Raw genomic sequence first — 13,487 nt, forward strand, 5'->3', positions numbered from 1 at the left:
CAGAGTGGGGATACCTCCCTGAACACCTTAGGTGGTTAGTGGAGACCCCAGAAAGGCTTCACTTAGGAGTAACAGGGTGCCCTAATATATATGCTCCTACCCTGGTCAGGCAGCATTGCAGCAGCTGGTGGAGGGGCCAGGAGGGAACGAGAGCAGCAACGATCCCCTAGCTGCCTGCATTTAGGCTTTGACGGTGTCCTACTTCCCCATAGGGGTTTCCTAGTCTAGGAATTCTCTTCAAGTACTTTACAACCCTCTCTTTTAATAACGGGATGAGTTATGCTTCAGCAGAATCACGCGTTGAATTGTGTTGCTTTTCCAGACACCCCGACTCTGGGAAGACATGCAGGTGGGGGCGGTGGGGGAACCACTGCCAGCCTACCCCATCCGCAGCAGAGCCTCCTTCAGAAGGACCCTGGCCCAAGCGCAGGCTGGTCTAGGGTCCTCCCTGCGCTCCACGCTGGGGAGGCGGTTCTGTGACAATCTCTCCCTGCTCGCGTGTTCCAAGGGAACCCCATTAGTTCTTTTCCTCCAGGAACAGATGCACTTCAAGGCAGCGAAGCCATGTGTGATCTGAGGTCGCATCTTGGATAGGACAATGAGGCCTAGGCACAGTGGGTGTGGCAGGAGGGACAGGCTGCAACTCCGGACCCTACAGTGCCCACTGGCTGCAGGCTGACAGTGACTCAGGCAGAGAGGAGGGGGGCGCGGGAGCCGGAGGAGACATCCAGGGAGAGTGGGCACCTCCCTGGACGTCTTTAATGGCACTCCCCTTGGGGTTGAGTCTCCATCCCTGGCCGCAGAGTCTGCGCTCCCCCCTTTTCACCTAAGGGCAGAATCCCAACTTTCACACGCAGCCGCCAGGGGGCGCCCGCCGGTCCGGGAGACATGCGGGCTGCGGGCTGCCAACTGCCCTGGGGGCTTTCCGGGGGGAGAGCAGGGAGCTGCGGGGACGCTCAAAGGGCCTCCAGACCCCGCGGAGGCTCCCGGGTTCACCAGAGTCTTCCTGGGAAGGGTCAACCTGGAGCTCCCTGAAGGTCTCCCCCGGCCCCTCTGGGCTTCAGGCGCGAGGTCTCTACTGCTGGTCCCAGGACGAAGGTCCTCACCCCTCCCCCTGCAGAGGTCAAGCGCACCCCCCTGTCGCCAGTGACAAGTCCGCGCTGCTCTCCGGACGCCGAGTCCCCGCCTGACGCCCTTAAGGCAGAGTCTCAACTTTTCGGCTACAAAGTCAACTCCCGACCTTTCCAGACGACCCCCCAGGAGGCGCAGCCAAACCTGCCAACCCTGATCTGGTCAGATCACGAGCCCGTTTTGCGGTCAGGGGTCGCAGAGGGGTGGGAGCGGCTCTCACACCAGGGAGGGAACTCAGGACTTTTCGCAAAGGGTGCTGACTGTGTCTTCCCCCAACCCCCGCGCCGGGGGAGACCTCCCATGTAGCCCGCGACCACCCGGGTCAGCGTAGGGGTTCCCATGTGGGGTCGAAGCGTCGCCGACCCCTCATCCGGACACTTTCTGGGCAACCTCCGTACAGGCCCACAGGGTAGACCGCCGCCCGGGCCACAGAGCCCTAACACGGCCTTCGGGACTCCGCGATCTCGGTGTGGGCGTCCTCCTCTGTGGTTGGTGGGGCCATGGGAACTACGCTATCCACAATGCCGGAGGCCGGGGGCCAAGACTAGCAGCCAATGAACGCCCGAAAGCAGGGCGTTTTCTCGTTCGGACCAGAGGATCTGGGTGGGACTTCCGGCGCCGCTGTTGTGGCAGTCACTGTGGCTGCTCCAGTGTCCACCCGCGTTACGAGTCCTTTAGAAGAGCGAAGTCAGGATCGGGGTGACCAGAGCGAGGAGGCTTTAGGGGAGAGGTTGTCCCCACTGCACAGCGGCGAGTCTGCAGGGCCGCGGCGGTAGATGACGATTGTACACGAGTTCCGTCTCTGTCGCCCACCACCTAAGACCCCGCTCCTCCCAGACTCCGATGGTGGCGGCTGCGCCTAGGGACCCGCCTCAGGTAAACGCTCGTCCTGCGGGCCCTGACTGCCCTCACCCCACCAGACACTAAAGCCCCAAGTGCGGGGCGCCTGCTCACGTCTATTCAGTATAGATCCCTGTGTCCAGAAGAGTGAGGATCTCATGGGTGGAGTCCCCATATCTAAAAACCAGTGTGATGACATGTTGGGAGAGTGTTACAGGCAGAGGGACCGGTTTATGTAAAGTCGTGGAGGGGCGATTGAGCCAGAATCATTCCCACTTGGAATGGCAAGGTGAGGAGTTTTAACCTCAGGACGCCATGGAGGGTTGTGAATAGAAGAGGCACATGGTGTGAGTTAGGCTTTTCAGATTTTCCAGAAGTTGCTCCGAGTAAGAACAGACTGGAAAGGGGATGAAAACACTGAGGCACAGGGAGGTTGAGTTTTTATCCAAGATCATACAGTTGTAAGAGCACTAAGGACTGAGGCTCAGAGATAATGCAGTCATCCCAGGTCACCTTGCTCCAGGGCTGGACAGGGGTACAGTGAGGCCTGAGCCTACTGAGCCTACCATGGTTACATCCCTCTAATGACCTCCCTCTTCCTACAGACTCCCATGACTACAGAAGTGCTTATGGACTGTACAAAGGTGAGTGGAGGATATTCCAGGCCTTCAATTGTCCTGACCCACCCTTTGTCTCTGGGATTGTGTCCTGGGATTTTTCCAGTCCATGGACCTGGAGACCCTGAAGAAACCCCAAGCCCACATTTGGTTGTCTCTGGGAGGCACAATCTGGGACTCCAGGGGAATTGCCTGACAAGAGGGCATATGCCCTAATGCCAGGCTCAGAGTTTAGATGGCGTCTCCCTGCCCACGTGCTTGTTGTTGGTGTGGGCAGACACAGTGATCTTGATATCATGAGAAGAGAGCAGGTATCTGAGGCCCCAGGGCCTGATATTTCCTCTAAGGTGGGGACACTGGAAGGAGGATGAGCAGGAGATGGATGTCTGGGTGAAGGAACTTGGGGTCCTAGGAGAGAATTTGATCATGGAATGATCTGTCCTCATCCTGGCAGGGCTGTGTGACCTTTGAGGATGTGGCCATTTACTTCTCGCAGGAGGAGTGGGGGCTCCTTGATGAGGCTCAGAGATGCCTGTACCACAAGGTGATGCTGGAGAACTTCGCACTTACAGCCTCAATGGGTAAGGCCCTCACCCAAGGGTCCTGGTCTCTATCTTATCTTCTGTCCCCCAGAGGCAGCTCTGCCCTTTCCACAGACAGACCATGGGCTCTGCTAACTTCCCCACTTTCTTGGCATATGTGTTGTGGGTACCAGTGCTGAACTGTGTGCACTGCCCACCCCAAGTAATTCTAAATCCTGTTGCACCAAGCTTGCAGGGAAGCATCTGGGATTTAGGAGTCTTGCAGTCAGCCTAAAACAAAGCATCTCACCTTGTTTGCCCTCACCCTGGCAGAATGAATGTGTCCAGATCCATGACACCTGGTTTCCCAAGTTCTGATTGAGTCGGTAATTTTAATAATATATATAATTAGTATTTAACAATATGTATATATGATATATAATTTTTACTGATGTTAGGTATGGGATCCTGATGGATGGGACCACAATATTATAGTAATCCACCATGAGGCACCTTTAATTTTTCCAGATTTAAGGACAGACATAATTGGGCTTTAGAATGGAAAAGCAGTGAGGATAATCACCCCTTCATTTATTAGATTTTCTATAATAAGTTTTAATCCTTGAAGGCCCTGTTTTAACATACATTGGGCTATAATAACTATTTTAACTGGGTGGCCTGTGAGGTACCATTTTATTAAGCCGATTTGTGTCAAAGACTTATGTTAATTTAAATTTATTATTCAGCATGTTAGAGCAGCTGTGCCCAATATGGGGTAGTTTTGGGTAATGGGTGCTATGACATTGGAAAATTTAAGAAAAGCTACAGTTCAAGTGAGACATACCTATTTTTCTCTGTTTTGTATTTAGTTACATTCCTAACAGTATACAGTTATGGTGTGTAAAAATAGTGGAATCCTGGGACTTCCCTGACGGTCCTGTGGTTAAGACTCTGTCCTTCCACTGCAGGGGGTGTGGGTTTGATCCCTGGTCGGGGAATTAAGATCCTGCATGCTGTGTGGCCAAAAAAGTAGTGGAATCCTCACATATAATTTGAGCCCCACTAATAATTACGTTTAAGAAGTTTGACCATTGGTCCCTTTTAGTAAATGTTAAACGTTATTTATTTATTTATATGAACCATTGTACTGAGGAATGATTGACATTTAAAAAGGTGTACACATTTCCTGGATACAACTCAATAAGTTTGGAAATAAGTATACATCCTTGAAACCATCACCACCATCAAGACCATAAACATATCCACTGCCTCCCACCCCTTTATTATTATTATCATCATTATTAATTTGTGTGTGTGTGTGTGTGTGTGTGGTAAGAACACTTAGGTTGCTTCCATATCTTAGCTATTGTAAATAATGCTGCAATGAACAGAGGGGTGCATATATCTTTTCAAATTAGTGTTTTTGTTTTGTTCAGAGAAGTACCCAGAAGTGGAATTGCTGGATTGTATGGTAGTTCTATTTTTAATTTTTTGAGGAGTCTCCATATTGTTTTCCATAGTGGCTGCAACAATTTACATTCCCACCAATAGTGCACAAGGGTTCCCTTTTCTCCACATCCTCACCAACACTTGTTATTTCTTGTCTTGGTAACAGCCATTCTGAGAGGTGTGAGGTGATACCTCATGTGGTTTGATTTGCATTTCCTTGATGGTTAGTGATGTTGAACATTGTTTCATGTGTCTGTTGGCCATCTGTATGTCTTGTTTGGAAAACAGTCCATTCACATCCTCTGCTCATTTTTTAATTGGGTTGTTTGTTTGTTTTTTTTTTTGATATTGAGTTCACATGTGAGTTTTTAATCCATTTTGAGTTGTTTTTGTGTATGGTGTAAGGTAAGGGTCCAATTTCATTCTTTTCCATGTAGATATCCACTTTTCCCAGCACCATTTATTGAACAGGCTACTCTTTTCTAGTTTGTATTCTTGGCCCACTTCTCAAACATTAGTTGACCATATATGCAGAGGGTTATTTCTGTGCTCTCTATTCTGTTCCATTGGTCTATGTGTCTGTTTTTATGCCAGTACTATACTATTTTGATTACTGTAGCTTTGTAATATATATAATTTGAAATCAAGAAGTGTGATGCCTCTAGCTTTGTTCTTCTTGCTTAAGAATGCCTTGGCTATTCAGGGTCTTTTGTGGTTCCATATGAATTTTAGGATTTTTTTTTTTCTACTTCGGTGAAAAATGCCATTGGAATTTTGAAAAGGGTTGCATTGAGTCTGTAGATAGCTTTGGGTAGTATATTTAAGAATATTAATTTTTCCAATCCATGAACAGAGGACCTCTTGCCATTTATTTGTGTCTTTAATATTTTTCATCAATGTTTTATAGTTTTCAGTGTAAAGATCTTTTCACCTCCATGTTTAAATCTCTTCCTAAGGGTATTTTTTGTTTTGTTTTGTTTTGTTTTTTAATGATTATTCTATGTTTATTTTTATTTATTTTATTTATGGCTGTGTTGGGTCTTCGTTTCTGTCCGAGGGCTTTCTCTAGTTGTGGCAAGCGGAGGCCACTCTTCATCACGGTGCACGGGCCTCTCACTATCGCGGCCCCTCCTGCAGCGGAGCACAGGCTCCAGACGCGCAGGCTCAGTAATTGTGGCTCACGGGCCCAGCCGCTCCACGGCATGTGGGATCTTCCCAGACCAGGGCTCGAACCCATGTCCCCTGCATTGGCAGGCAGACTCTCAACCACTGCGCCACCAGGGAAGCCCTGTTTTGTTTTTTTATCATCGTAAAAGGAATTGGTTCTTAGTTTCTTTTTTGCATAATTTGTTTTTAGGGTATAGAAATGCACCTGGTTTTTGTATGTTGATTTTGTATCCTGCAACTTCACTGAATTTGTTTATTCTAACAGGTTTTTGGTGTAGTCTTCAGGGTTTTCTGTATGTAAGATTATGTCATCCACAAACAGAGATGATTTTATTTCTTTCTTTCCGGTTTGGATGCCTCTTATTTCTTTTTCTTGCCCAGTTACTCTGCTTAGGACTTCTAGTACTTTGTTGAATAGAAGTGGTGAGAGCAGTCATCTTTGTTATGTTCCTGATCTTTGCAAAAAAGCTTTCAGCTTTTCACCATTGAGTATGATCTTGGCTGTGGGCTTGTCATATATGGCCTTTATTATGTTGTATATAATAAAAACTTTCTCTATCAAGTTTGTTGAGAGTTTTTATTATGAAAGGATGTTAAATTTTGAGATATGCTTTTTCTGTATCTATTGAGATGACTCTCTGATTTTTATCCTTCTTTCTATTAATGTGGTATATCACATTTATTGTGTTTGCTGAAATGTCTTTGCATCCCAAAGATAAATCCCAGTTGAACATGTTGTATGATACTTTTTTTTTTTTAATAAATTTATTTATTTATTTATTTTTGGCTGTGTTGGGTCTTTGTTGCTGTGCACGGGCTTTCTCTAGTTGCGGTGAGCAGGGGCTACTCTTCGTTGCAGTGCACGGCTTCTCATTTTTGTGGCTTCTCTTGTTGCGGAGCACGGACTCTAGGTGCGCAGGCTTCAGTAGTTGTGGCACATGGGCTCAGTAGCTGTGGCTTGCGGTCTCTAGAGCTCAGGCTCAGTAGTTGTGGCACACGGGCTTAGTTGCTCTGTGGCATGTGGGATCTTCCCGGGCCATGGCTCCAACCCGTGTCCCTTGCATTGGCAAGCAGATTCTTAACCACTGCACCACCAGGAAAGCCCTGTATGACACTTTTAATGTGCTGTTGAATTTGGTTTACTGTATTTTGTTGAGGATTTTTGCATCTATGTTCATCAGGGATATTGGCCTTTGATTTTCTTGTGTTGTAGTGTTCTTATCTGACTTTGGTGTAAGGGTGATACTGGCTTTGTAAGATGAGCTTTGATGTGTTCCCTCCTCTTCAGTTTTTTTGAGGATTGGTGTTAAATGTTTCATAGAATTTACCAGTGAAACCATCAAACCCTGGGATTTTCTTTTGGGGGAGGTTTATTATTACTGATCCAATACCCTTACTCATTATTGGTCTTCTCTGATTTTCTATTTCTTCAAAATTAAATCTTGGTAGGTTGTATATTTCTAGGAATGTATCCATTTCTTTTAGGTTATCCAATTTGTTGGTGTATAATTATTCATAGTAGTGTCTTATGATCCTTGTATTTCTGTGGTATCAATTGTAATGTTTCCTCTTTCATTTATAATTTTATTTATTTGAGTCCTCTCTTTTTTTTTCTTAGTCTATCTAGGAAGTTTGTCAATTTTATCTTTTTCAAAAAATCTTAGTTTTGATCTTTTCTGTTGTTTTTCTAGTCTCTATTTTGTTTATTTCCACTTTTATCTTTATTGTTTCCCTCCTTCTGCTAACATTGTGCTTAGTTTGTTCTTTTTCTAGTCTTTGAAGTGTGAAGATAGGGTGTTTACGATCTTTCTTTTTTTCTTAGTGTAGATATGTATCTGCTATAACCTTCCCTTTTTAGAACTGCTTTTGCTGGGTCCCATAAGTTTTGGTATTTTGTGTTTCCATTTTCATTTGTCTCAATATATTTTTTGATTTCCCTTTTGATTTCATCTTTGACTCGTTGGTTGTTCAAGAATGTGTTATTTAATTTCCACATATTTGTGAATCTTCCAATTCTCCTCCTGTCATTATTTTCTACGTTTATCGTATTTTGGTCAGAAATGATATTTGGTATGATTTCAGTTTTCTTAAATTGGTTAAGACTTGTTTTGTAGCCTACCATATGATCTATCCTGGAGAATTTTCCCTGGAAAATTCCTGGAGAATTTTCTTGAGTAGTGTGTATTCTGTATTCGATAAAATGTTCTATATATGTCTGTTAGATCCATTTGGTTTATAGTGTTCAAGTCCACTGTTTCCCTGGCCGTGAAGGTTTTTTAAGATGTCAAAACATCATATTATACAGAAAGTTTTAAAAAGAACATGATTAATACTCTCCCACCATAATCAGCATGATTCACAAATATTTCTCTTCTTTCAGTTTGTTTGCATGGAACAGAGAATAAAGAGACACCTTCTGAGCAAAATGTTTCCCTAGAAGCTTTGTCACAGGTCAGGACTCCAAAGGTAGGTCCAATCAGCCAGAAGGCTCACCCCTGTGAGAAATGTGTCCCAATCCTGAAAGACATTTTGCACCTGGCTTACCTACCTGGGCAGAAACCATACTTGATTGGGGCATGTGCAAACCTACGACAGCTTCAGAAGCATTTCAGTGCAAAGGAAAGTGGCATGGATAGGGCATCATTTGTAAAGAGTTGCATATTCCATGTGTCAGGGCATCCCTTCACCTGTAGGAAGGTTGGAAAGGATTTCCCAGCCACTTTGGGTCTTCTCCAGCACCAGATCACTCCCACTGGTGAGAAACCCAACAAAATCACCAAGTGTTGGGAGACCTTTCATGGTAGGAAAAGTCATTACAAGTTGCGTGAATGTGGGAAAGCTTCCAGCTACAAACAGAGTCTTGTTTACCACCCAAGAGTCTCTACTAGGAAAAGGGTTTATGAGTCTAGCAAATATAGGAAAGCCTTGCGCTGTAAGTACTCACTTGTTCAGCTCCAGAGAGTCCACACTGGAGAAAGGCCTTACGAGTGCAGTGAATGTGGAAAATCTTTTAGGCAAAGAGCCACCCTCATTATACACCAGAGAGTTCACACTGGAGAAAGGCCTTATAAATGTGGCGAGTGTGGAAAATCCTTTAGTCAGTGCTCCAATCTTATTGAACACTGCAGAATTCACAGTGGAGAAAGGCCTTATGAGTGTGAGGAATGCGGAAAAGCCTTTGGGTGCAAATCCAATCTTGTTCGGCACCAGAGAACACACACTGGAGAAAAGCCTTATGAGTGCAGCGAATGTGGGAAATTCTTTAGACAAAGCTTCACCCTTGTTCAACACCGGAGAATTCATACCACAGCAAGGCCTTTTGTGTGTGTCCAGTGTGGGAAATCCTTTAGCCAAAGAGCCACTCTCATTAGACACCAGAGAGTTCACACTAGTGAAAGGTCTTATGAGTGTGGGGCATGTGGGAAAGCCTTTGGATCCAAATCCAAACTGGATCGGCACAACAGAAGTCACACTGGAGAAAGGCCTTATGAGTGTGCTGAATGTGGGAAATCTTTCAGACAAAGCTACAGCCTCGTTGAACACCAGCGAATTCATAGTAGAACAAGGCCCTTTGAGTGTGGCCAGTGTGGGAAGTCCTTTAGCAGAAGAGCCATCTTCACTAAACACCAGAGAATTCACACTGGAGAAAGGCCTTATAAATGTGGCGAGTGTGGGAAATCCTTTAGTAGAAGCACCAGCCTTATTCAGCACTGCAGTATTCACACTGGGGCAAGGCCTTATGAGTGTGGGCAGTGTGGGAAATCCTTCAGGCAAAAGTCTGTCCTTATTCAACACCAGGTAGTTCACACTGGAGAAAGGCCTTATGAATGTGGCGAATGTGGGAAGTCCTTTAGCCAGCGCTCCAGCCTCAATCTCCACCGAAAATTTCACACCAGGGCGAGGCCCCATGAACGCAGGAAGTATGGGAAATCCTTTACTCCAAACAGCTAACATTGTTTAGTACCAGGAAGTCCACACTTTGAGAAAGGCCTTAGACCTCAAGGAATTGCTGTCTCCTCGTTCATTATAATAGCACTAGACAGCTTCTGTGAGGGAGCCATCTGCCTGAAATTGAACCTCATACTTGCAAACATCCAGAGGGGCGAAATTCCCAATGAGTTCCAGGGACCTGTGAAGCTTACAGGAGCTACATTCCATGTTCTAAACTCCCCAGGGCCCTTGTCAGAGTTACATCTCTGCCATTTTCTCTGATAGAACCCATCTCACCTCTCCTGCCTTGCACAGTATTTCATCGGTCACCCTGATGTGCTAACACAAGGCAGATGTCTGAGCTCTCTCCTATTCCCTGGAGGAAATCTTGAGTAGTCTGTGCCCTTATATTTTCCTATTTCCAATTGATTAAGTATGAATCTGACCCTTCATCAAAATTGTTGGTTTCACATGACATTTGTGGTTGATTTTCCTGCCTCAAAGTCACCAACTGGTAATTGCCTCCCCTCCCCCCGCCCCCCATTGCTCTGGTTTGTGCAGCAATAAAGGTCTTATTGTTTAATCTACCTTTAATCTTGGGGGTTGTATTCACTGTGGGGGGTGGGTGGAAAACAGAATTGGCCTGTTTGTACGAAGGGATGGGCCCTCAGCCTCTTGTGCCTCAGCAGTGACAGTATAATGACAGAATAGTTTTCATTCCAGTTTTGGCCTAATTTGCATTGCTCCCCAAGACCTCCTAGGAACTAAAATAATGCTTTGTGGTCCTAATTTGGGACCTGGAAGCCTACATAATGTATGACCACAGGTTACCCTGAGGAGGGGTCACTTATTTTGGCAAGCTCCAGGGCCTTTGGGACCGCCATGACTTTGTCTCATATTCCCAGAGGGTGTCCTATAATGCCCAGCACTGTTGAGGGGAAGCTTTTCACCAGGTTCTACAAAGGAACCAAGTGTCCTGATGTTCATAATTCTGTGGACTGGTATCCCTCCTCAGACTACAGGAGCCGGGTTTCAACCATACTTGGTAGTGAAATCCTGGGTGGGATTAATAGTCAGTGGAAGAGCATGCAGCAAATTAAATGGAGTGTGCCTCTTCTAATGTGCATCCATAAATCTTCCAGTGACTATGGCTGTGAGGAATCACAGATCCTCCAAAGGCTGTGTACCTCCTATAGCTGAATTCATTGTCAGCAAATAATCTAAAGGTTTTGTGTTCTCGTTGTCTTTCTGGGCTGGTCAACTCAAGTCCGTTGCTGTAAAGGCAGGGAAATGAGAACAGAGAATGGAGATCCTGTTGTCCAGGGACGTGTCTTTTGTGGTCCAGCCAGTGGTCCTGTTGTCCCAGACTGCAATGGCCTCCATTGCTTGCCCATATTTCCAGCACTGATTCAGGGCTGCCCTTCCCCAGGAATGGGAACAAATAGAGTGGAGTCAATATTGAGTTGTTAAACCTTCTGGTTTCTAGAAAGAGTGGGAGGTCCAGATTTTTTTATTTTGAACCATTTTTTTTAGAAACTTTATTGAGGCATAATTGACATGCAATAACCTATACATATTTAAGGTGTATAGTTTGAAAAATTTTGCCATATATATAAACCAATAAAACCATCAGAATCACGATAATGAACATAACCATGATTTACCTCATGCCCCTTTACAATCTGTTGTTGCCCTTCCCAAGCCTACAGGAGTCCAGTGATTTACTGCCTTCAACAATAAATTAGTTTGCATTGTCTAGAACTTTACTTGAATTGAAGTATAAAAGTGTTTGCTCTTTTTTTGTTGTTGATATTTTTCGTACTGCCTAATTATTTTGAAATTCATCAATGTTGCTTGTATGAATAGTTCATTTTTTTACCGTTGAGTAGTATTCTTGTCTATGGATATGCTACGATGTGTTTATCCATCCATCTGCTAATGGGCAATTGGGTTGTTTCCAGTTTGGTGTTGTTAGAAATAAAGCTGCAATGAACATAGGCATACAGTTCTTTATATGAATATGTGTTTTAATTCTCTTGTGCCACTACTTCAGAGTATGTGAATGTTTCAATATTTAACAAACGGCCAAATTGTGATCTAAACTGGTTGGACCCTTCTGTGTTCCCACCAACAGTATATGAGAGCTCCTATTCCTCCACATCCTGCCAATCCTCGGTATTGTCAGTCTGTTTAATTTTAGCTGTTTTAACAGGGATGTAATAGCATCTCACTGTGATTTTAATTGCAGTTCTCTGATGTTTCATGATGTCCAGCATTTTTTTCCTGTTTATTTGCCACTTGTATGTCTTCTTTAACGACTGTTACTACCAGTTGCTTATTTTGAAATGGATGTTGGCTGATGTTTCGTTTTCCATTAATAAATAAAAGACATATGTCTAACAAAGACAGGTGTTGGAACTTCACTCATTCCTCAGCAGTGATGTGTCATCTTTAATAAAAGGAAGTATTATTTTTGAATACTATCAGAATATTTTCTCAATTGTTTGGTGCTATTCTGGGAGTGTAACACTCCCAGAGGCTATATACTTTCAAGCGTTGTCTACCTTCTTAACATATTCTCCACCACTTTCGTAAGTCTAGCCATTCAAATAAACAAGGCCCATTTTGTAGAGTTTGTCAGTTTCTCTGGTGTATCTATGCCCACCCTGGCCAATTTCAAGTTGCCAAAAGGATGGCACTAAACATGGATTTGGGAAAAGTGTGCAGTAGCACAGTATTATAATGTATTTCCACCATGCTGATGGAGTGGTCACAAATAACCTCAGGAATATATATGAGTAAAACATAGTAAAATAATTTGGAAATGACAACTTTTTAAAATTAATTAATTAATTAATTAATTAGTTTTATTTATTTATTTTTGGCTGCATTGGGTCTTTTTTGCTGCACGCGGGCTTTCTCTAGTTGTGGCGAGCGGGGGCTACTCTTTGTTGCGGTGTGTAGGCTTCTCATTGCAGTGGCTTCTCTTATTGCGGAGCACAGGCTGTAAGTGCTTGCGCTTCAGTAGTTGTGGCACGTGGGCTTCAGTAGTTGTGGCTTGCAGGCTCTAGAACGCAAGCACAGTAGTTGTGGCGCATGGGCTTAGTTGCTCCGCGGCATGTGGGATCTTCCCAGACCAGGGCTCCAACCCGTGTCCCCTGCATTGGCAGGCGGATTCTTAACCACTTCACCACCAGGGAAGCCCCAACCCCATCATTATTGATCAACTCATGGCCATTCTTGTTTCACCTGTTCTCACGCATATAACTGGGTTGTGGTACTTATAATCCCAACACCTTGTCATTCAATGCCTAATCTCCTCAGAATGTACTTCCAAAACGTAAGGACTCTTTCATAATCCTAATAACTTTTTCAGACAAAATTTTGAGGTGTTAAAAATATATTTTTGGGACTTTCCTGGTGGCGCAGTGGTTAAGAATCCGCCTGCTAATGCAGGGGACACGGGTTCTATCCCTGGTCCGGGAAGATCCCACATGCAGCAGAGCAACTAAGCCCATGCACCACAACTACTGAGCCTGCGCTCCAGGGCCCGCAAGCCACAACTACTGAGCCCGTGTGCCACAACTACTGAAGCCCACGTGCCTAGAGCCCATGCTCAGCAACAAGAGACGCCACCGTAATGAGAAGCCCATGCTCTTTGCAACTAGAGAAAGCCAGCACACAGCAACGAAGACCCAATGCAGCCAAAAATAAACAAATAAATAAATTTTTTAAAATATATTTTTTTTCAGTGTTCAGTTTCTTTTTCAATTTTCCCAAAAATATGTTCGTTCTTTAAGGCAGTCAGATCCAAAATGGATCTATATGACTT

At 44.7% G+C, this 13,487-nt stretch overlaps 1 protein-coding gene across 1 annotated transcript; it reads left to right on the plus strand.

The window, feature by feature from the left end:
• The first annotated feature begins 1,735 nt into the window (after window positions 1-1,735).
• Window positions 1,736-10,033, plus strand: LOC118885177 (zinc finger protein 416-like). The gene is made up of 4 exons (XM_036833614.1): window positions 1,736-2,007; window positions 2,577-2,615; window positions 3,043-3,169; window positions 8,106-10,033. The coding sequence occupies exons 1-4, from the start codon at window positions 1,975-1,977 to the stop codon at window positions 9,674-9,676; spliced, it is 1,770 nt and encodes a 589-aa protein (XP_036689509.1). The 5' UTR covers window positions 1,736-1,974; the 3' UTR covers window positions 9,677-10,033.
• Window positions 10,034-13,487: the final 3,454 nt, after the last annotated feature.

The sequence above is a fragment of the Balaenoptera musculus genome, chromosome 19 (assembly GCF_009873245.2).
Source record: "Balaenoptera musculus isolate JJ_BM4_2016_0621 chromosome 19, mBalMus1.pri.v3, whole genome shotgun sequence".
Taxonomy (NCBI): Eukaryota; Metazoa; Chordata; class Mammalia; order Artiodactyla; family Balaenopteridae; genus Balaenoptera; species Balaenoptera musculus.

What these genes read in the sequence shown, in the direction of transcription:
- LOC118885177 (XM_036833614.1), top strand. Translation starts at nt 1,975, where the DNA reads ATGGTGGCGGCTGCGCCTAGGGACCCGCCTCAG. An exon ending in CGCCTAGGGACCCGCCTCAG is followed by an intron (nt 2,008 to 2,576) that starts GTAAACGCTCGT and finishes CTCTTCCTACAG; the next exon opens with ACTCCCATGACTACAGAAGT. An exon ending in TGCTTATGGACTGTACAAAG is followed by an intron (nt 2,616 to 3,042) that starts GTGAGTGGAGGA and finishes TCATCCTGGCAG; the next exon opens with GGCTGTGTGACCTTTGAGGA.